General features: G+C 38.7%; 1 protein-coding gene across 12 annotated transcripts in view; it reads right to left on the bottom strand.

Annotated features, from left to right (window-relative positions):
* SHANK2 (SH3 and multiple ankyrin repeat domains 2) overlaps positions 1-24,702 on the bottom strand; it is a 310,473-nt gene that overhangs the window by 33,098 nt on the left and 252,673 nt on the right. For 6 of the 12 annotated variants that reach the window (XM_086472430.1, XM_086472432.1, XM_086472433.1 and 3 more), the window contains 2 exons: positions 6,643-6,778; positions 3,912-3,992 (listed from right to left, as the gene is read on the bottom strand). In XM_086472430.1, coding sequence (XP_086328556.1) covers positions 3,912-3,992; positions 6,643-6,778 — 217 coding nt within the window. Of the gene's footprint in view, positions 1-752; positions 774-3,543; positions 3,553-3,911; positions 3,993-6,642; positions 6,779-24,702 lie in introns of all 12 variants that reach the window. The other 6 variants (XM_086472431.1, XM_086472435.1, XM_086472439.1 and 3 more) reach the window with 3 other exon arrangements.

The following is a 24,702-nucleotide window of genomic DNA, read 5'->3' as shown; positions in this document are numbered from 1 at the left end:
TAAACACAAACAAAGTTTGTATACATATATATACATTTACACTTATAAAAACTACTAAAATAGCACCACTGTGTCTACCTGCCCCTCTGCCTAGCCATCGTTACCTAGATGATTGCTTAACAGGGATCATAGGGGAAGTGGGTCTTTAGGAGAGATTTCAAGGAGAAGGTAGTGGCCTTATGAATCAGTTCAGGGAGGGCACTCCATGCATACAGGACAGCGTGGAAGATGTTATACTGAAAACTTAAAATTGGGCAGAGCAGCATTTCTCCAGGACAAAAGTTCAAGTGTTGTGTGCAAGATCCCTATATCCTGAGACAGAGACAGTGTGGTTATGGGAGTAACACTTGGCCATTAAAAAGACAAGTGAAATCACTAACGTGTGACTACACTGAGGATGTGTTACTGGCCACATGTTGTCTGTGGCTGCCAGTTAGCACAATAACTGTGAGGAGATGGTATGGAAGGGTTTGGAAGAGAGTTGGATACAAAGAAGGAAAAAAAGGCAAGATGAAGGAAAGGAGACAAAAGGAAGAAATGTGGGGAATATTTTCAAATGTAGTCTTCTGTTTGAGTTCTTAGTGTGTTTGCAATTCATTAACTAAATAACTAAAAAACATATACAATAATTAATGTACATTTGACACCATAAAATAAACCGGACCATATGCCAACATTTACATTATGTTATTATCCTTCACTATGGAAAGGTGAGAAACAGGTTAAACAAGAGACAAAATGCTTCCCCTTACCCTTCTTCTTCCGTACTGAAGCTTGGAAATAGAAAGGGAATGAACTGTGAATCAATTCTGAAGGTAATTTTTATACGCTATATCCTTGTCTGTCATTTTGAGCATAAACATTTTTCTTCCATCTAAGAAGTTAGTCTCTCCCTGCTAGCTTCTACTATGCATGTATCTCTCAAACCACAGCAGATAAACAGCTTGGCAAAAGCATGGTTTATCAGGGAATATACCTTAACTATCAGAAATCGCTCCCCTGCAGATATGAGGCATAAACGTACTTTTTTTTTTTCTAAATTCTTTTTTAAAAGTAGTAATTGGGGCAACTTATTGATACCAGGGCTTTCAAACTATGATAAGAGGGCATTTTCAAGTCTTTGCAGATTGAAGTGGAAAGGAATCATTAGCACATGTTATCTGCCAAATTTTGGATTAACTCTTTCGAAAGAGAACAACTGAGATGATCTGCTCAGTATTACGAAGAACAGAGTAGCTAAAAACATGTCAATAAAACTGTAAGTAGAGTTCAGAGCCAGGCAAAGGAAGTGACTGTAAAGACTGCAAGATTTATCTTTTTTTTTTTTTTTTTTTTTAAAATTATGTTGTTTAGTTTAGCTAGGAGAAATTACAAAAATATATACTCTAAGGGAAAACAAATGGGGAATTTCTATTTATCTTTTTCTTCTATTACATAACAAGGGACATCCAATAAAATCAAAGGCATCACATTTAAAACCAATAAAAAGGAAATACATTTGTACACAGCACATGATTAGCCTGTGGAATTCTTTGCCACGAGACATTATTGAGACCATGAGCTTCTTCAGTTCAGAAAAAAGATTACACATATATATTGATGAGAACATCCACAGTGTTCATCTATACGTACTTCCTATTTAGTTTCCACAGATTTGTTATGAAGCAAATGCTTATTCGTTAGATAGTTTAATAGATACAAAAATGTGGGTGTTCTCATAGTTCATACAGATGTCCAATATATACACATATACATATAAAGATATATAAATTATATATAAATACACACATAAATCTGTGTTTTATGTCAGAAGACAACTTTTAACTGATGATAGTGAGAACATTTTCTCTTGGAAGCTTGTTCGGTTGTTGTGCAATTTAGGAATTCTTGTTCCTTCTGGTAACGGCCCTTTTACAGGACAAATATTAAAATAGGTAGACCACAGATGTTATTTATAACACTAGTCATATTGTTTGCTAGGGTGGCAAATGTTCAGAGTATCACAGAACTGGTATTTACAGTCTTGTTTAGGAAGAAGACAAATTTCTGCCATGCTCTAGTATTACTACAGCTTTATTAGGGGACATACACTTCTGGAACATGGTCCAGGACTAGTCTTCAGAATAGTAAACTCTTCCCACTGTAATGTTTGCCCCATCTGGATAAAGATAAGGATGGGAAATGTGCTTAAAGATTCAAGTACGTCCCATGGCTGCTAGTCACAAGAGTGGCAGTGGTTTCTGCCAGCCGATGAGAACAAACAGCAGGTCACAGACTGTAACCTGAACAGGGGGCTGAGAAAGCTAAAATGTGAGGGTCTTCACTGCAGAGGTGATGTTACTATTAATAAGCTATTTTCCCCTAGAAAAGAGTGCCACTTCTCTCTGCTTTAAGAACACTATCTACTATGTAAGATTGAAAAGAGAAATAGAAGAACATTCTCAGTTTGAAAGTGATTTGCAGAAGGGGATAATGAAGGGGGAAAAATGGTGCCTAAGTATTTCTGTCTCCTTGGGAAAGTTTGTTGACAAGCCAGCAAAATTTTACAACTTATAGCATTCCACAAAAGGAAAACAAATCAAAACATCCAGACCAAAAAATGGCTCCAGAAATAATATTTTACATTTTAGTCCTGGAAGAAAAATTATGGAGCATTCACAAACTGTTGAAACCTCCTGTTAAGCTCCTGAACTTCTTGACACAGAAAAATCAAATTTTCTGTGATCTGTTAGAGCTAAATAATCAGACTGTTTCATTTTGGTCTTCGTTTGGTTGTTATACCATAGAGAAGACAGTAACCACTTCAGCACCCATTCGTTGATAAGAACTCCCACTGAAGCTACGTGACTTGACTCACTAAAGGATGGATGGGGTAGATCTGCCCCAGAAAACACTGACTTCTAGGGAAAAAAATGTGGCCACAAGGCTTTGATCTCTTCCAATTGGCCTTCATAGGAGTCCATGCCAGAAATAAAAATTATTATAAAATGTAAGTATTTAAATCAATGTAGGGTTACATGGAAAAATGGTTTTATTGTATGATAATTTTACTTGTGTAATGAGGGATGTGGGTTTTTTTTTTAATACCAAATTATCATTTGCAAAACTCACTGTTTTAGCATAATAGCCACGTATAAACATACACTGGACTTTTCCCTTTGCATATATGGTCCGATCATAAAGTATTTATTAGTCTAGCTGCAGAAATTCTACTTTTTAATGACCTAACGTATTAAAACAAAGAAGAACTACTACCTTCCTCGCTTCTAGAAAATAAATAAAAATTCCTGAAGAATTATGCATAGCCAGAACGTGAATGATCAAGCAATCTACAACCACGTTTCTTAAAACTAGCAAATAAAAGACTGAATGCTCAATACTTTTTTATTACCAACAGTGAGAAGAATTAGGTTTATATCATGCACAGAAGTCAAAGTGATATCACAATATGCACTTTTTCAGATCAGAGTCTAATGAAAAGAAGTTGAAGTTGAAGCTGCTTTAACACTGTCAGCTTTTTAACAACAGCTTCTGGCAGCTTACCTTTATCCACTAATGAGAGGCCACAGAAATTTAAAATAAAACAATATTAGATGAACTGAGAATTTAGAAAGCAAGGCTAACAAAATATGACACAGCATTACTTTTTAGTAGATGTGCCAAACTTCGATGATGCATAAAATGTATCAACATTCTCTTGCGTAGCAGTAAAGGCACAAGTTTAAACAAAAATTATTCATGCGAATCATGCACATTTGAACTCTCCAAAGATGCAGCATTCTTAAAACCTCTTCTGTTCTATATACTGTACGCAGTGCAGTTCCTTTCACTCAATTTAACATATATACATATATATATAATTTATTACATTTCTATTAAGCCAGCATGCTTGTTAAAAAACACTTTCTTACCAAGCTCTTCAAGCTCTGAGGTCATTGACTTAGACCGCAAGGTCAGTGCAGTGGTTGGAGCTCGCTTAGGTGGTGGTGGGGCTTTGCATTAAACAGAAGGATATACAGTGTAAGTAAACACACATCTCTAAACCACCATATTCACACAGAGAATTTCATATTTATTTAAAAGAAAATGCTACATTAAATAAGGCAATAATATATACATACGTGCGGAGAAAAAACCCTGAGATGCTTTTCATGTTCTGAATTTCTATACTGTTTCTACTTTTAGCATAGGTTGTTTGACACATCAGCAAGCTTTTATGTAACAGGATACATAGAAACATTTAAAGCTAAATAACTGTGCACTTTTATTTTTCAGCAGGAAAAAAGACTTTCTAGAGAAAGTGCCTCACAGCAGTTGTGCCCCTCCTTCTAAGAAATGTACATAGCTAAAAACCTCCTGGAGACCAGCCAATCTCTGCCAGATTAATTTCATCTTTGAAGAAACTGTTAAATCTGAGAAATACAAGAAAGAAAATTCAAATTTATCTTAATAGTCGGGAAAACAGGTGGTCCTCAGAATAAGTAAGATCTTAAAATATTCAGGCAATCATCTAGCACAGAAACTAAAATCCAGCATGTGTTTTAGTACCCTGATAACAAATGTGGTGGTCAGAAACGAGTGTAATGACAGAAAAGATTATGCCAATGTTGGTAGGAAAGTTGGAGATTTCCAGTAAACAGAAATGGCTCTGGGACACCAGGAAAAGTTCAGGATCTTGTGTTTTGGTCAATACCATACATCAGGCTACACCATTTTGACAAGAGGTGGCAAAGCCATTTGAGGGCGAGAAAGAGTGACGGAGGAGAGAAGTAGACAACGTTCTTCCCGTACCACCTATATCCACTATGTCAGTGTCATCCCTTCCCTGTTAAGCTTCGCCATCCTCTTAGAGAGGCTCCAACGACAGCATGTCACGAGAAAGCAAAAACGTAGCTCAGGTTCAGTGTCAGATATGAGGCTGCGTTGAGGACTGCACACAGGAACTCCAGTCTGAGTTCTGCCCTTGCCCAACCAGAGAAGGGACAACAAGTCTGCGAGGGAAACAGGGAAACTGCACAAAATACTGGACTGTTAAATGAGGCTGGGTATCTGACACTGGCCTCGCCACAAAGCAGCCTGATGGCAAGAAAATCCTACCGCACAACGCCCCAGGTACAACGGCAATTGCCAGGTAACGAGGCTGGCTACTGACTTGCGTCAAAAAGGGACAAGATTCAAGAGCCAAAGTTTTTGGCAAACGACACATTATCAATAGAAGGCTCCGGAAAGATGGCAAAGGGTTTGTTTTTAGAGAAGCAACTTCCCTTTGGGTTTTATACAACAGCACTTTCATTTAAGGCCAATATGACACATCCCAAAAGGCAGAGGTGAAAAGTTTGTTTAAAATGTGTGAAGAGTAATTCTATCAAGTTAAAAATAATGCAGGATCATGTTTGGACATGATTTATTTTAATATACCTTTTTTTCTCCCCTCAGACTGCTTTTATTTTTTTTTTTTTTCATAAGCAGTAGATGTCAAAAATACTTGGAGTGTAGACAGAAAGTTTTACCCATGGACAAAGGGGGAACCCTCGGGTGCCAGCTTCTAGCCCGCTCTCCTGTGGAAGAGCCAAGCGGCTGTGAGTGACAATTCAAGAAACTGGTGGGAGGAACAGAATTTTCAAAAATGTGACGCTGCTGTATTGAACACTAGTTAGCAGCAGTAATCTGTTCTGTTTAACGATAAGTATGAGGGCCTAATGACTTCCCAGAGTAGCTGTTACCTGAGAAAACTCAGGGGTATCCGAGGTGAAGGAAATAGTGCAAAATCTATTTTTTTTGGTCTTTTTTTGTTGTTTTGTTTTGGTGAAGTTTTGGTGTTATTTTTTGGGGGGTGTGGGTGGGAAATACACTGACATTCTCAAGGGAGTACCCCAATCTTATAATACAGGTTAACCCATAATCTCCATTAAAATTAGTATTTAAAAAAAACCACCCTAGGCTGGAAAAAACCTTATCCTGTTTGTACCCAGACAATTCTTTCCCAAAGTCTTCGTGGCACATGATGCTATACTAACCTTTCTCGGAGTAGTTGCTTTCTTGCTAGCAGCCAACTGGCAGAAAAAGCACCTGTGCATGTTTTCTACTTACGGGAGGAGAAGGGATTTTCCCTGTCTGGAGTAACCCCTCTACTTTGAAGTCATCTAGAGGAATTTTCTGATTAAATGTACTTTATTTGTACCAGAACTTCAGTCTAAACATATTGCTTGCTTTTCTTATTCTTTCAGAGGACCATTCTAAAATATAGTTTGCAAAACCGTAAGTTCCCAATGATTTAAGGAGGAGTCAAACTAACCTTACCTCAAGTACGTTTGGAATTAACCAACAAAAGATAATCTGTCCTTTGTGCTTTTTGCTCTCGCTACTGCAAGAAATTTTACTACAAGATCTTCAAACATATAAATGTATAAAGATCCATAAAGGTGAACATTCATGGCAAGCATGACAAGAGAATATTACCCTTTTTGTCACGTATTAATGCATAAGTCAACAATGACCCTAAATTAAACACCAGAAGGTTATCTGAAATTTTAAAAGTGAAGTCCATAAATCAAAATTTATAAAATAGTAATTTTGCATCCATACTCTGTTTTCGGTGGAGCAAGAGCAAAAGGACTCCATTAGGAAAAGAGAAAAATGTACCTTTCTTTCTAGCTGTGTCATCTGGATCAAGATTCCTGGTTACTGTGACAACCTTAAGAACTAGGTGATTGCCCCCTTGTCGAATCATGTTCACCACCTGCCTGTGGCCAACTTTCACTACATTCTCATTATTAACCTGCAAGGAAAGAAAACAGTCTTTTAGATCAAAATGCAGAAACCTTCTGTTCTTTCAGTTTTAAAAATGGAAGGTGGGAAGAACAGGAAGATATAGCATTTCTAATTACTGTCTTTTAATAAAAATACATATTTAAGAAAGAGCACATAGCTGACATGATAACGGGAAAACAAAGCTAGCTTTTCATGAAATACACAACTAATTTCCTTATAATTACCAGTTTAAAAAAAAAAAAAAAGTTAATGAGTTCAACCATTGACGGCCAGAGCAGTCCAAAAGAGTCTTTACGGAAAATGATAGTTAAGTATATGAAGCCCTGACCAGCCATTGTGGTCAAGCCAATTAAACTTTAAACTGCACTGCAACATTAAACTTTAAAATGTATGCTCTCTGGGCAATTCCTAGTGCTACATCATCATTTTTGCTCTATATATCTTTCCATAATATTAATTGATATAGTAGAAAGCCTAGGCATAAAAGCTGTAAATAGGCATGGCTAAAAGTAATTTATTTATTCGTTCAACCTATAAGAAGTCACTGAAAGTTATCTGAAATCTGAATGATAGCAGCATATAAGACTGAAGTGCTGCATGTGCTATTTGAGCATAAAAAATATTGAGGAATGGAATCAGTGAAGAAGAGATGCTGCCAGAACACATGCTGGGAAGTTGATCTCTATCCAAAATTGAACTGACTCAGTTATATTTCACTGAGATCACTCAGTGCCTTCCAAAATGAACAGTCATTTCCAAAGTAAGTGTTTTTAGCTCCTTTATTTATTCTGACAGGCTGGGCATCTCACACTGTAAAGAATTTACAGTTTAGAGCAAAATCTCTCATTAAACATTACTGCCATTTAGCAGAACAACAAGCACAAGCAGACCCACTCCAACTTGAAATCAGTTTTCCATCCATTGTATCAAAGGAAAATCCTGCTTTTTTTCAGTCTTTAGCTGAGACAAAATGCATAACGATGAAATAACATCTCGGTAAACCATATTTCTAAAGCAATGCTGCCATCAGAAGTCTCAAAGTATGGTCTGTGTCCTATGTCTACAAGCTTGAGATGCTTTTTGAGACACTTTTTTCACTTCATGTACAGTGACGTAGGTGTAACACATGCTGAACATCCAGACCTGTTGAGCAGGCAGATATGAAGTTCTCTCACACTGTAGGTGGAGGATATAAAAGAATATCAATTTGAACAGGACTGTTGCTGTTTTATTTTACACCTTCTTAGCATCTGGTATTTAATTCCAAGATATGGTATTTATTTAGCTGGACCAATGGCATCTAAATTTAACCTATCTAAAACATTCTAGCAAACAGAATTATCCATTTACTTCTGAATTCCTTCCAGTATTAAAACCTCAACCAGGTAATTCTTTTTCACAGCGAAAAAGTTCATGTAATTAAGAACTAGCAAATGCGGCTACTCCGTCTTTACTGTAATTAAATTTTAAGGTTGGAAGCCAGTATGGATTACAATATAACCCCTAATGCTGTAAAAAAATAGAGATCTCCAAATAAATCAAAAGCTAATATTAATCAAACACATGTACGCTTCACTAGTGTAAAGTGATAAATGTGTAAAATGATGAACAGCTTATGCAGCATACCATCTGTTCGCATTGTTCTCTGCAATGATATTTAACATTAAAGAGCAAGAGCAAATATATACAACACGTTGTTTCAAAGCTGCCTCAGAAACAGAACCTGTAAATGACTGTTTATAGCAGCTTTGTTTAAAGGCATGGTTACAAAAGCTGGTACCAAAAAGATATATGTTGCGAAAATAAAAATATTGACAGGAGACCTGAAGATTATTTAACTCAAAGAGTTTACAGAAATACTGGATAACAAACGATTCATGGTACCAGCAGAGCAGAATCTCATCTTCCCCATCTTTAGCACCTCAGTGGGTAAAACTACCATGACTTCCAAGTAGTAACACTGGAATTGTCAACAGCTTATAAGGAACTAGGATTTCAGTGACAGATTCTCTATTTCTTTTAACCTTCTTCAATATTTTATATACAAGCCAAATGACTGTAGAAATGGTCATTAAACAGTAAGACACCAGAGTTCTAGCAGGTTTGTTGGTTAGTTTTAGTCTGATGTTATTCAGGAAAACTTTTTCAGGTGTGAACAACTTGATGAGACTGTGTCTGCTTCCTCTTCAAGTACTGGCAGTGGTGAGATGACTACTGACTCTCACCTAGGCTTTGTAAACAAGCTGAAAAAGGTACATTTTTATAATCAGTAAAGTAGATTTCTATTTCATCTGCACCAATTCATTTAATAATTGCACATGTACTTGGTATTAAATGTGATCACATTATTTAAAACACTAAAAAAATATTTTTGCTTTTAGTGGCAATGTGTTTAGAAGGATGTTCTATAAATGGTCAAACTAGCAAAGCCGGTTTGCAGGCACAAATTTATGTCTCTCCCTCTTCTTCAACCCAGTCTTCCAGCATATTTTCTGTAATCTTTCACTGCAAAACCGTAGGTTCTCCTTTTCCTTCGCCATTTCCCCAAAACTCTCCTGCATAGCACTTTCTTTCCCATGTCCATCATAAATAGGCGAAAGTAAATAATAGAAATACATATGTGCTGTGGCTGGTTCCACGCTACATCAATGGCAACTGGTCATCCAATGAGCTGAACACAAGGAAAACTGTCCCTTGGGACATCCAACAATTTCAATAACTCTCCTCTATCCATTCCTGACTCTCAGGAGAAGCCTCAGAACTTCATAGTCTTGAAATTCATACTTTATGATCATTTGGCTAAAACTGGGCAGTGGGATGGAAGTTACTTTGACAGAATTTGAGAAATAATTTACGAAATAATACAATCTCATAGATCCGATATCTTTTAAAAATAGCCTAAACTGGAAGCCTGAGCTCTCTCAAGCAGAACTTACTGTTTGGGTATGTATGAAATGTTCCTGAAGTGTTTAAAAGGAAGAAGACACCTTGTATAATCAAGGTACACAGGAATTTTTTAGAGCAGTACAACATTACAAGGCAGGAAAACTAGGGCTTAAGAGCAAGCTGGAGGCAGAAATGACAAAAATTCATAGTAGATAATTTTTCCAGTTAAAATAATGTCCTAGTAGTGTGCAATGCATTGTATTTCAATGTCTTGAAGTATTATCGGCCATATGGCTCATACCACCATTTTTCATGTACCTCGTGTAACATAACCCTGTGTGAACCACACGATGAAAAAGATCAAATGACACCGAACAGTCAAGGACAGCAGGTGAGAGACGGGGCTTCCTAGCCTCCACCCCAAGCGACCACCCCACTACTAGTGAGCTTACAGCTAAAGGCAGCTAACACGAAAGAAATGCAAGCAAACCGACGCACATGTGCTGGTCACTGTTCAGAGGAGATATGGATGGACTCGTTTGCAGCTGTAATGGGAGGTACACGCAGCTGGTTAATCCAGGCACTTCTGGATACATTTAAGACACTAAATACTCATACACGACAGCAAACAATACTTGCCATCGCCTCTGCATAGTTAAGAGGTTTCATTCCTTTCTCTGAGCTGGTGGAATCACTTACTCACGGAGTTGTCAATTCATGGCTTCCTACAGCAATGCAATATTCCTGAGCATGAAACATTCACTTCTCCAAGACAAAAAGCAGGGTGCTGTGCCTCCTCTCCACCCCCCAGCACTGCGATCACAGCAGTCACACTGCTGCTCCCTCCAACACCCTCTCAGAGAATCGAAAGTACTTTGGGGCTTGCATTCAATGTGCTTCACAGCTGGGACTCACACCTACTTAAAGCTCCGAACCAGAGACTGTGATCAACAACGACGTTCCTCTTGCACAAAGAGCTCTGAACACCAGTGATGAAGAGTTCTCTCTCCAACATGGCCATTTGCTCAAGAAACGACTCAAAAATATGGACTAAACCAGTGACAAAAACAACTAACAGGGATAAATCTCACTATCTTTAATATCCAGGCCCACCACTCTGACTTTATCTTACTGAGAATTTATACATAGCAACATCTAAACCCCACAAAACTCAATATAAATCACGAAACTTTATTCAAGAATAAATAATGATGTGGTCTCCAAGAGCAAAATATCAATCAGATAATCAATTCTTTTTCTGTGTGAAATACTCCCTACATCAGAGCCCTCCATACAAAAGATGATACACGACCACCCCTGACATCAATAAATTTCTCCTGAACTTTAGAAAGAAAAAGATTCTCTTGTTCAGGCAACCTTATAATCCTGATAACACCAGAGACAAGCACACAGGACTGAGAATGCAACAGGGAAGAAGTTTAGAAAAGGATAGGATGCAGTAAAAATTGGTTGACAATGGATATGAATGGAAGGCCGTAATTTGATGCGTGATTTCAAGAGATGTACTCTAGCTGAGAAGGGTACCATAGCAGAAGGCATGAAGCCAGGAGCAAAGGAGGAAGGCAGAAGCTGTATTCGGCACGAGACGACTGCTAAGAGAACAAAGGAGAGCAAGCAGGTATCTTCTCTCCTGGTCTATCTTTGCAAAGACAATTCAGGTAATCTCAAAGGCAGCAAAGAGCTTAAATATGATGCAGTAAGAGAGAGGACTACAGCAGGATGCAAGTCAGTGTAGCCACATGGATGCTGCTGAGAGGCACAGAAAATTATAAATTGGTTCTTTCATGTATAATTACATTCACACACCACTAAATGATCACTATACTGCCTACAGGGCAGCTGGTATTTACTTTAAAAGCAAGGTTAGAGATAGAATTACCTTGGAATTTGTTTCCTGAAGATTAAACTTACCCCCCAGCCCCCCCCAATAAATGTGTTCTTCCTTATCTTAAAGAAAATAAGAGTGTGTTATTCTTTAGAGTATTTATTCCCCACAGAAGCCACAAATGGGTGAGTCCCCATTCTTTTGCCACACTCTACCACCAAGCAGTATTTGATTACAAACAGACTCTTCCCTGCATAAATACATGCATTTAGTTTACTTACATGGGCAGATTTAGGACAGGAAAGAACAAATGCTATTAAAGATGTGGTTTTTTTTTTTTTTTAAAAGGAGTACATTAATGAGTGTCCTAGAGATGCTGGGGTAGATTTTATGGATATTGGGACAGGCTGCATAAAAGCATTTTTATTCTGAATTGTATAACTATACAGTGGGTTGAAAAATAAAACAAAATAAAATAACACAAAATAAAATGAAACAAAATAAAAAATAAAAATAAAAATAAAAATAAATTAAAAATAAAATAAAATTACCTGCACATTGTAGGATAGCAGATGCATGAGCTGGAACATATTCACCAGAGCAGCCTTCCCGTGGGAAGGTGCAAAAGAAAAAACACTACCAGAGAAAGAGACCTTTGCAGAGTTTGTTCTATTAATAAAAAAAAAAAAAAAAAAAGTCTTAATTTCTTCAATGCCTCATCCTAATCCTTCCATCACCTAAATGAAGTTAATCATTTTCAACAGTAATTAAGCAGACAAAACTCAGGAATTCTGCTCAGAATGACCATCGGTGCAATGGTGAATAAATTCTCCTTGCTGTTGTGAACGCACATTCTGTCAAAATAAGCTTCTCAGCAGCTCTTCCTATCCATTGAACTACTTGAAAAAAACCATCAAGAACCCAAATTTGTTACACACACTTACAAACCTCTGCCTACACACTTTTAAAAAAGCCACCATTTTTCTTGTAAATACTTCACACACGCTAACCCAATTACAATTTGTACCAGCAAAATAAATAGCACACAAGTAATTTGGTAGGCTCAGATTATACTTCTGCATTTCAAGCAACTACACGGTTGAGCACATAACACTGTCTAAGCATGTCACAAACCATATCAATTTCCCATCTGTGAATTATTCTTATTCTGTAGACTAAAATGTGAGACAAAGGAAGACACAGTCAGCTAGACAATCTTTGGGAAGGTATTTGTTCACTCGTTACACCCGCAGTGCTAACCCAGGGGTCAGCTGCAAGACTGTTTCATCCACTGAAAACCAGCAACTGGTCGTGATGTCTATGGTTGTGCTGGCCTCAAACTCTCTGTGATGGGCTGGAGCAGTATTTAGCACAAATTTAGATCGTATTCAAAATTTCCACTCTACAAGTATATTTAGTGCCCAAACCCCTACTATTTTCTTTATGATAACCCCCCTAAAATCATTCTAAATGCTGAATGATTTTGCCAGTGCTTGCCTTCTGTTGTAAACCAGCATCATCAACAGGCTCATGAACAGCACAAAGGTAGATAGTCCACCTAGAAAAGTTTCTGTGGAAAGCAAATTTTAATAAATTCTGCTGGCAGCATACTTTTCCCTGAGTATTACAGGAAAGGACTGAATGAATACATTTGCTGACAGAGTTTGGAGCTCTAAATGAGGAGGCAAGTCTAAAAGGTCCAAATCCAAAAGATGTTTCGGATTAACATGATATTTTATGTACTTATAAAATGCATTTAACCACAAACAATTTCAAGATTCATTGTCTCAAAAAGTGGTCATATGAGTTTAATCTGTGTCTTAGATTAAAACAGAAAGTAATAACATAATATATAAATGAGTCCCATCAGGGAAATTGATTTATGAATTTGCATCTGTAAACCCAATTATTCACTTCACGCTATAGAAGCTTAAACAGACAAAAGCAGATGGCTTCAGTCCACTAGGCCTCAACTATTCATTTATTAAAACAGGCCCTGAAACAGGCCTTGAACAGTCTCTGGAAAATTCTTGAAAACTTACTAATATCAGTAGGAAGTTAGTTTGCATGCTCATCTCCAAAAAAAAAACCATCTCTGACTGTTACTAGTATTTGACTATATCCCATTTAAATTAGTGTAAAAGATGCCTCATGCACTCTGTTGACCTAAAGGCACCATTAAAAAACAGAACAAGGGATACAAGCATGCCACAACTCCAGCTGAAATCTTGCATTAGTAAATTCTCAATAATAATCCACTTGCTCATAGATTTGCCTGGAGTGGTGGCCTTAATGTATGGGAGGCTGTAAAGAAGACAAAGCCAGTGAGCAGAGAATTGGACTAGGTGGATCACCAGAAGTGACTTCCCCCTTTAAAAATTCTGTGATTCTATGGGGTTTCTTCAAAAGAAGAAAAATCATAAGGAAGTACCAAGAGCTTTCCAAAAAAAGAGGTACATACAAATTACAGGAGAAGTATCGAAATCATTAGTAGCATCGCCACAGTACAAACTTGTTTGCATAAGCTCAAATGTTACGGTAGACAAACAAGATACCTAAAGGAAAACACCCTGTGGAGATACTATGTCTTGAGGTTTTATATCTCATGTTGTCACCACATTCCCCCCTGTTTGCATTTGGGGGAATATCGTGCCTTTTCTATTGCAGCTCCCACGGCAAGGGAAGATGTACTGCCTGGTGCTTGCGCCCAGCAAGGGCAGTAGGACAGGCTGAAGCACAGTCTCCCTGGCGAAGTCCAGGATCTGCAGGGCTGCTCCAGCCAGGCTTTTCCTCTGATAGATTTAGCAGCAGCAAAACTGTCATCTTCTGAACTGCAGCATGAATCTGGTCTCTGACTAGAGACAGCCGAGCCACGCTATTGAGGAAGGTTTTAGCCTGCATCCCTTCATACTCTTGAGTAGCACCAGTACTGCAAATCTTCAGCTGCACTTAGGAACATCTATTTCTGATAGAAGCATTGGAATGAAGAGATATCTCAGATCATAAACTCCAGTCTCCTTTGTTGTCATGGCAACTGCATCATATAATTTGTTTCTTAACATTTAGCCAAGCTCCATCTTGAAACTTCTTCGATTTCTTGTCCTTGTTATTCCTGTCAGGCCCAGAACCTCTGAAAAGAACATTTTTTCCCCCTAATGTCTATCCTAGGTGTGACTAGTTTATATTAGTCCTTTTTTCCTGTGCTAAGCTGCCAATAGCCTAAAGAGCTGCTTTGCCCCTCCTTTCCATGCATTCTACAAACCTATCAGGTGGGATAATGTCCTGTCTTGGCTAAAAGAGCATTTTAATAACCGATTGTGACAGAGTCTAAAACCCAAATGGAGAACAACAGCTGTCCAGCACTTCAATGCCAGTTTTTTTTTTGCTTTTCTTCCCCCACGTGTCTAACTTCAGTCAAACCAGCTTATAAAGATGGTCATACATTCACCCATATTTCACCTAACCCGCACTGCACCCATGTCAGTGTCTGACCTCTCAGGAGAAATGCACAACTTATTTTCTTCTAATAACCTATTCATGAAAGTGGGGAATGCCTGCACTACCCACTTCCTCACAGTTGTTGACCTGGAGCATAGACATTTTTGAGTGTCTGAGAGAGTCACTTACACAGGGCGAGTGGAAAATGTTTGGGACTTTAAGATCAGCAATAAAATGTTTGATCCTAATGTTGGTTAAAAACTGTAAAAGACCTGACCTTTTCCCACAAGAGTCATGAATTTTGCTCAAGTGACTGTGTACATATATATGCACACAAACACAGCACAACAAGAGAACACAACTGGATATTTTAACGGAAATTCCCTTATCCCCAGCTTACTTTAATTAAAGGAGTTCAAAAATAATCCAGCTTTATTAGAAAAAAATGGAATAGTATATCAAAATGGTTTCTCAATAACGTCTTATTTTGTTCCATTAAAACCATTGCCAAATAACACAAACAGCAGCACTGTTTCTGTGTAGAACTTACAGTCAAGTTTGGGGTCGGAGTTGAAAGCATGCACTACACGAAAAGCATCAGAGTTGAAGGTTGCTGTTGGTCTCTTATCCATGCCATGGTTTAAAAGGTGGAACTATGTTAAACTAGCATTTTAATCTAAAATTTTGCATTTGGCATACCTCTACCCAATCGGAAAGCTGTTGAAAGTAAGTAACTACTGTCCTCATGAGACTACCTCATACAGAACATTTAAACATCACTCAATTACTTGGGCCCATTCCTATTAAAAATAATTGTCTCCATTAATCAGTACCTGTTACTATTTTGAATCACTTGGTTTAAGTCACGTTTCTTAGGAGAGGTTCAATTAACTTTATTGCAGTTGATTGAACTGCAGTGTACCGCAATCAATTAAATTACACTTAGGATGAATTTATCCAATGGCTTTCAGGTGCAAGAGGTGGCAGTTTTTCATGTCATAACTTCTCCCAGGAAAAAAACCCAAGCGAGTTGTGCACATCTGTTTGGCTCCCTCATACATGCACCTGAAATGGTTTCAATTCCTGAGGAACCTTCAGAATAGTATTACACCTAACTGGCATATAGTGATACAAGACGGTATGAGGTTGTGACCTACACTTGGTCTTTTGACCTGTTTTAAAGAATGTGACTTGTATTCACTGAATATTTAATGGTCTGGGAATGTCAGAGATGAACAAAAGATGTGCAGCGGTTGTCTGGGTGGTCTCTGACCAGGTCTCAATTTCTGTATGCTCAGAGTCGTTCTCAGACAGGAGGTTTGCACCTGGGAACAAGCTTTAGAGGTTCAGAGATAGAGAGTCTGGGCACAATTTGGTCCATAGCTAGGAAAAGAGTCTGGCCACATCTCCTTTCTCTACCAAATCTTTCTCCTCTTCCCTCCCCCTGTCCTGATAACCCAGGAGCATGCCAGAGCCAAATACATCGTCTGGCTGGTTCACAATGATCCTTAGGAAGAGGGTGGCCTAATTTAACCACAGAGGTTGGATTTGGAATTCACCTTGCCCCTTGCTTTAGTTTCATTGGCAGTGTATTTATTTGCTACTCCTTTTGTCTTTGCAGCATATTTTGTATATCTGAGTTCCATTAGCACCCGATGGTTTGTCCACTTTCTGGTATGTTTGCTTCTTTTTTCCTTAAAATAAACTTAGTGGAGATAAGCCAATAACTAACTTTTTTTTTTTTTTTTTTTTTCAAATTCCAATGCTTTAAAAAAATACATTCTAATTTAAAATTCACTAAAAATTAAAATGAAGTTTGAAGTGCAACAGAAAGTATCTTAACATTCATTTCATGAACATGCCTCTTGCATTTAATTTGTTCTCAGATGCTATTATAGCCTATAAATTACAGTACACAGCCAGCACCAAAAATACGGTACCAAAAATAGCAAACTAGAGGTCACCTATATACTAATGAAACATCTCTAGCATATCTGCCCTTCACAGATGAAAGCATGCATGAAAATCTAAAACTGCTTAACCATTGCAACCAGAGCTGCTTTCACCTCACTTCTCTGACATATCCAAAGTCGTTCACCTCTGCTGGGGTTCGTTCTGAGGTCTGAGCAAACTGTCTTTTTCATGTAAAGAAAACGAACGCAACCCAAGCTGCACATCCAAGCAGTGGTCCTGCAGTGGAAAAGCAAGTTTAACAGCCTCTCACCCCTCTAGTCTCCTCTGCTGACCACCCACCCCCGTACTAGTTTGCCATTCTCTCAGCAGAGTCACGAATGCTTTGCGAGGCCCTTCTGATAAGCTGAGTCCAGTGGGGGGGGGATTAAAAAAAAAGAGGATAATTTTAATCTGGATCATTTAAGTGAAATGGTTAACGCTGCAGGGTTTCACAAATTACCATTGTGATCTGACTGCTGGGCCAGCGACAGGCAGCACAGTGGGCAGGATGGTGGGCGGTTCGGTTGAGAAGTGGTGGACAAGCATCCTTTGGGCAGTACTGCACTACCGTATACTCCTGTTGCATCCCCCAGCTCTTCTGGGACCGCTCTTTGCAGGGCAGCATGGAGAACAGGGTCTATTTTGGACAGACCGCATTTCTAAGCCAGGCCTATTCCTGGAGCTAGCTTACTGGGCAGCTTCACAAACAGCTTCCCCTGGGCTGTTTGTGAAGGAGGAGACGAGGGAGCTGAAGCCACCATCACTGCTACAAGTGCTCATGCAATTACGCCCTGAGAACTGCACTCATCTGCCATACTCTGACTTTTGAAGCGATCAAATGCTTCAGACCCCAATTAAACGATTCCCAACTTAACACTTTATAAAAACACGAGGCTATGTTCAATCCTAAAAATATATCCTTTTTTTTTTTTTAAATCAGGAGTAGAGCGGTATTATGCAAGCACTGAGAAAACAATAGATCTTCATTTGAATTCTGAATGAACCACTTGATAAGTATTTACAATAGGCAGAAGATAGCAGGCTGAGTCCTCCTATTTTTAAAACTATGCATACTTACATTAAAGGCCATTAGGCAGAGAATTCTAAAATATGTATCAAAATACAGATCTCTTTATGAGTATTAATAATGCAGCCCCATATTCTTTTTCATTAGGTAAGCACACAGTCGTCAGGCAACACAATTTAAAATTAAACATTATAGAGGTAATAAAAATGGACTGGTTCTGTATGGTTCAATGATTTTCATTTAAAACCTTCAGAGAGATTACACAGATACATTGACAGAATGTGTTGTCATCAAGTACAGATAATCTATATTTCCTCCTCCCACATATAGTCACTTTCCAGAAAATGCACCTGCGCGAGGAACGATAAAAAGTGTGTTGCTCATGTATTTCTCTTTATGTAGGAAAGCCTAATCCTACAGCATATAGAGATAATTCTCTCTTAAAGCCATGTTAGTTTTAACTATGCTGCCTTAAACTTGGAATCGCTTATAAGTTCTTTTTGGAGGCCATGTACCATGTTAAAATTCACAGAATAGTTGAGTTAGGATGTATGTGATGGCATTTGCTATACAAACCTAGAAGAAAATGTAGTATAACATTCATGTCTTTAGGGTGAGCCTTGCAGGCACTTATTTGGTTCTTCAGAGATACATGCTGCAAGGAATAAGAGCTACATAAGAGTGCTTTAAATAGGTAAAACAAATGTAAGCCAATATTCCTTACTCAGGCAAGCAATGCACTCACCGTCTTTACGGAAAAGCACAAACAGGACTGCTTCCAGAAAGAGAAACCTGAACAGGAACAGCTCCAGCTTGATTTTTCAACCACATAGACTGTGCCTCATTGTAAAGCATATTTTACTTGACATCTGTCTTCAGCGATTAATGTTGGGAAGGAGTGTGTTTTTGTGCTTTAATACCTATTAACACATTACTATCCATATGGACAGGTGTTTTGTCAGCCCCCAGACCCACCAAGCCTGCGGGCAGGCCCAAGGTTTGCACCGTTCGCTGTTGTAAGATCATTGGATCACTTGACTGTTGTTTGCCCAGAAGAGTCATGCAGCTGACCCGTACTACAGAAAGGCGTCCTTTGATTCAACAAACTCCTGATTTGATTAACTTTATGCTCATTGACTGAAGAGCTGGTAAACAGTTTATGCCTGTGGAGCATTTTGCCACAGCCATGCCTGAGAACAAGAGTGAATGAAGACTGAAGTCTGGGCCTAAGAAATGCTTAAGCACACACAGAATAATCTTGGATTAAAAAATGTTTTCCATATTAGATTAGAGGTAAGAAATACATATCAGTCAGTTGAATCATGAACTTGGTGATGTTAGGAGCGTCCCACCCTAATTTAGGACATTAGTAATTGCACTAACCATACTGCAGTATTCTATTAATTCCCAAAAGAATGTGCATGTTTTATGCACGAATTCTGAAACTGAAAATAAAAACCAAAAGAGCTATCAATCATACAGTCACAGCACACCACAGTTACAAACATGGAAATGTTTACTTTAAAATAACCAACCAAACTAAATTACAAATACATTTTAAACTACCCATGAGCAGAGAATAAATTTGAATCACTATGGCAAAAAACCCCAAACACTCCAGTGGCAGCAGCTTATTTGCAGAAAGAGATGGTCCTCCTGGAACACTAAACAGGCAGTGTAAAACTCAACTACACAAATTTGCTTTCTTAGAATGTATTACTCAAATGGCAGATGCACCAACTATTTATATTCAATCTAGTCTTGATAATTTTGGTTCTTTGTTTAAGAAGACTAGACAGAATTCCATTATTTTGTTTCAAAGTTATGTTTCCTGTAACACTGCATCCGAATTGCACCAAAATCCCAATTCAGTCTGAGACTCACCTTGTGACCTTTAAGCTTGTGCTTCAGTTCAACAGCCTTGAAATGGGAAAAATAACTAAGGCACTGCAACACACCTAACCAACCGCCAACCACGGAGGCTCAATCAGTGGAGGTGAAAAGCTCTAACAGATTTGATTAGGGAGCACAACCCTTGTCGTGATAAAAAACAATAACGGACAATCCTCTAGCATCTGCTTTTGCTGAGGAGAGTCAGAACTCATCAGATGCATCCACAAGGACAACAACAAAAGTCCTACTTATCCTACTTTGTAAATGAGTATCAGAATGTATATCCATAATTACAGTGTAAAATAGACATTAGTCCCAAATACATAGTGTTACACAACACCAACGCAACAAAAACTCAGAAGCAACCAAAGACAACTCTCGCAGTTCTCTAAAGAAAACAAACTTGTTCGTAAGAGCAACTTCATTAATTCATGAGTCTTTTTGTTACCACTTCAAAGAAGCAACATTCTAACTTACTTACTATCCACACAGAAGGACTTCTTATCATCTCAAGCAAGACTATAACTGCAAAAAGCTTCTCTGTTAAGGAGGAATGGTTTTTTTTGGTTAGTGAACAAGCATCACTGAAGTATAACAGTAGAATCCTCAGAGCATTTTGTCATAGTAAATAAGAATCACCAACAAACCTTTCATTAAGTTTGATTTTATTTGTAAACAGTTAGAAGTAAAAATCTATTTTTGTATGATCTGATGACTCATGGAGCACGAGGAAATTTTCTGGCCTTTAAAGCGGCTCCACCTAGCCTACACAGAATGCTAGTCCCGAGGCAATATCCTTGCGGCAAAAGGCAAAACCAGTTCAGCAATATTTTGCCTTCTGCATTGCTCCAAGTCTGTGGGTGCCTGCAGTGGCAACGAGATGATGCAGCCTGTCCTTTGGAAATATTTGCTCCACAATCAAATTCTGTACCAAAACAAGCTGGAAACATTTCTTTGGAAATGCTTCTTTCCTTCTAGTGGCCAAAAGGAACCAAATCCTCCCCTCTTCTGTCTTTCAACACCTAAAGTTAGCAATAAAATTGCCTGCTTCGCAAAGAGAAGTCAGCTGTGCAATGTATCGGGATGAATCAGTGCTGTTACGCACTGACATTTTAGGAACACACTGAATACGACCAAGGAGAAACGTAGCAACTCATCAGAAGCATATTATTGAAATAAACATGCCACAAAACGGAACACAGAGACAAGGAGAGGGAGGCAAATGGAGCAAAAGCGAAGATAACATAACAGGTTTTTCAATTAGAAAACGGCAGCCTCATTTGTAACAACAGCAATTTTGCAGACTTGTTATCCTGCCGCTTTTATTTTCTGTGCATTAAATTAAAAAAAAAAAAAACAAAGCCCAAACATTCACAGAAAGCAAAACCCCAGTAAGCTTGATCCTATGTCAGAACTTTTGGAATGTGAATTAAGTCCAAACCAAGCAAGGAAAGATCAGAAAAGGGACTTAGTATGTACCACAAAGGAAAACCAGAAAGGGATGCTGCTGCCATACACTGAAGGGCAGAAACGCTAGGTGCTTCCAAAGGTAAGGAAGAGAAGCTTGAATTTAAACACCAAATATTATGCAAATCCCTTACAATTTAAATTAAATTGCTTTGTAACTAAGTGTTGTAGAATGGAATTTAAATGTCAACCAAGTTCTTAAGCAGAGGTTTAAAACTTAAAGGCACTGTGGAAAAGCCAGTATTTCCCACAGAGTTATAACTGTCAAAACCTGTGCCTAGGTGACATATTCTACCCTTGAAAGTGAGTTGGACGCCTTCAGTGAGACTTAGGAGCTCAAACTCCTGAGGTACTTAGCAACCTGCATCCCATTGCAAAGGAGATAGAACTACCCAAGACGTTGGGATGACTCCTGTGAACACCTGATGTGCCAAAGCTTAATCCTAAATCATCATCATCAGAGAAGGGCCAGTCAAATGCTCGCTCCTGACAGCAACACAGATGGCAAGTTACGCACTGCAACCCGGACACCTTCCTGAGTGCTAAACTCCCTGCTGGGCTACTAAATCCTGTTTGGCCAGCACCTGCAAGGGCACTCCCGCCAGACCCACTGAAGGATTTGGGAACCAGCATGGGCCGAGGACCACTTCCAGGAGGCACGACGGATGCAGCTGCCTTGCCTTGGAGGCTGATTCTAATTCTACGACAGTGTATTCTTCCATGCCAGCGGCCACTCATGCCAGAAAACTTTTAATACTTTAATTTACTAAGTGTATGTGAATTTTATATACCAGAAGTATATCTAGGAAAAAGAACTTTGCATTTTGCCAAACACGCACCAAGTAATCCCACTGGCAGCTACTGGTTTCATTCATAGCTAGCAGCCACAATTTCTTTCGTGACGTGTTGCTCACTGGCTTTGCTGTGTGATACACTCACATCGAGACAGAACTGTGAGAAACAGGTACACTCGCAAGTCTAATGTATAAATTTTAGATGACTCATAGACTGGGTTGGGTTGGAAGGGACCTTAAAGACCATCTAGTTCCACGACTTTAAGGTGGCCATTGATTTTCTTTGAATGCCATCTTTCTTTTATCCCAGCCTTTGCTTCATTGCCCAAATTGCAACAGCATCACAACTGATTTGTCTTCACATACTCTGACCTATATCAGTTTTGTCCCAGTTACTGACATTGACAAGTCAGTCTGACAATGGTAGAGGGTCATTTTCAGTGTATCCTAATACTCTTTTAATCGATTTCCAGGTGGCTTTTTTTGACTACAGCCATGAAAGATATGGTTTAGATCCCTAAGTCTGACTATGGTCACACGAAAGTTTCAGTTCTAGGAAACCTGCTGTAAAACATAACCTCAATGTGCGCCACTCACTCATACTAATGTGTACCCCACATCCCGCAGAGGCAGCATGGACGGAATTGCCCCAACCTGAGGCAGAATGTCTTCTGCCATTGGGTTTCATTATTGCATGTTTGTCAGTCTTCATAGCGTCTTCCTGCAGAACACAAGGAATTCCTGATCCAAAACCAAAGCTCCTGAGAGCTTCTGGAATTAAAAATATTTTTAGACATTCTAAATATATGCCATCTGAAATAGTTAAGTGATCAACTGTTACTAGTATGTAGTTTCTTTCATATACATATATATATGCTTACCAGTAAGAATACATTTCTTATTGAAGAAGCACCATTTTGTCCAGAGGAATGGAGAACAATGTAGGTGTGCCTTTGACAATGCATAGATCTGCTAGAAATAACTCTGCTAATAGGCATAGGAACAGTAAAAACTGTGGTATTCAGAGGCAGCAATTTAAAAATAAATAAATAAATAAAGCAGACAAAAGATGCCATTAATTAGTCCTAAATGTTTTCTAAATGGGGAAGAGCAGCTATAATCTAATACAACCTTCACTTACTCCATCAAATGGCCAATCTTGGCACAACAGGCAAGGGCTACACAAAAATAACACAAAAGGACAATGGACTGGGAAAATAATTCAGTCTTCTCAATAATGTATCGTCTCCAATTTTAGTGTTGCCTCAACAGAAAGCTTTAAAGCCATTTTGCTCATGTTTACGTGGTAGTTCTTTCTCAGTGTTCTTGCTCAGAAGGAAAGAGTTGGAAATTTTATGCTCCTGGAGAGACTGAATCTCATTATTTAACTCAGAAATTGACTTCATCCAAATCTGGCAAAACTAAGTTGTAAAATTCACTGGGTTTGTAGGTCAAGGTCAGGGCAAGCATTTAGGGTTTCCTGAATTCCTTGTTATCCCTAGGGCTTGATGGCTGTCTCTTTGGGAACCCCTGCAATCCCTGTTTAAGGGGTAACGCTCCTGTGCATCCTCTCCATGTCTATTCTATCCTCCCTGTATGTCCCTATTCCTGTCCTCTTGATCTTAGGACACCGAAGGGCACTTCATCCTTTACCTCATTACAATTTAGTCCGAGGACAAGTGTAGGACACAAGGAGAGAACAATTCCCAAGGTGTGTGAGAGAATACTGCATTGGAAGGACCTGAGCTAGCACGGAGCAGTCTGGCGTACCTCAATGATGCAGCATGACACCATGCAGAGACACGAGCTCGAATCCTGGAAGAAATACAGTCATATCAGCATGGTGCTGCCCTCAGGCTCATTAGCACCACATCAACACGCTTTTGTCACTTCGGTTTTTGGAGTTAGTATATTCAATGGCAGCTCAAGGCTCTTTCTACCACAGGCCATGCACAGTGTTAATGTGTGCACCCACGCTAGTAACATTAAGTATACAGGGACAACGGTCAGGGATGACATATGGAGATTGCTGTTGACGGTGCTAAGTGTAGTTTTCAAAATTTAATAAAAATCAATATGATTTTGCACACTAATGAGTACAGTATTCTCAGAACATAAGGGATTAATTAGCTGAGGCATTCAGTAGTTATCCCTCGGCAGCTGAAAGATACAGCTAAATGTGATTATGCGACTGTAAAGATTTCACCTCTTATATGCTCAGAATTCTGATTTTGCAGCAAGATGAAGAAGGGTTAACCCTGCCATTTTGTGACCAGATTTTTCCTGGACTTTCAAGAAAAATATTTATACTACTGATATTCTAGAGTCCACACACTGACCCCTCACTACTCCTTGTATCTCAAACTGCTCAGAGAGAAAGCTACCAAAATCAGCTCTCACTTTTTCCCAGTACACTCGCATTTTCAGAAATGAAGTCAAAGATATCATTAGACATGCAGTTCCTAGTCATTAATGGGGTAAAATTACTCTCCCCCCCCCATGCAAGCTGCATTTTACAGTTAAAAGAGACTTTAAGTAAAATTGTAAATCTGGAAAGAGACATCCCAGACCAGTCTTTCATTTAGCTAGCAAATGCATACTTAGCTGCTTTCTAGTATGTAAACAGT

The sequence above is a fragment of the Leptosomus discolor genome, chromosome 12 (genome assembly GCF_034619465.1).
Source record: "Leptosomus discolor isolate bLepDis1 chromosome 12, bLepDis1.hap2, whole genome shotgun sequence".
In the NCBI taxonomy this organism is placed as follows: Eukaryota; Metazoa; Chordata; class Aves; order Leptosomiformes; family Leptosomidae; genus Leptosomus; species Leptosomus discolor.
This window is presented reverse-complemented; position numbering and strand designations above follow the sequence as displayed.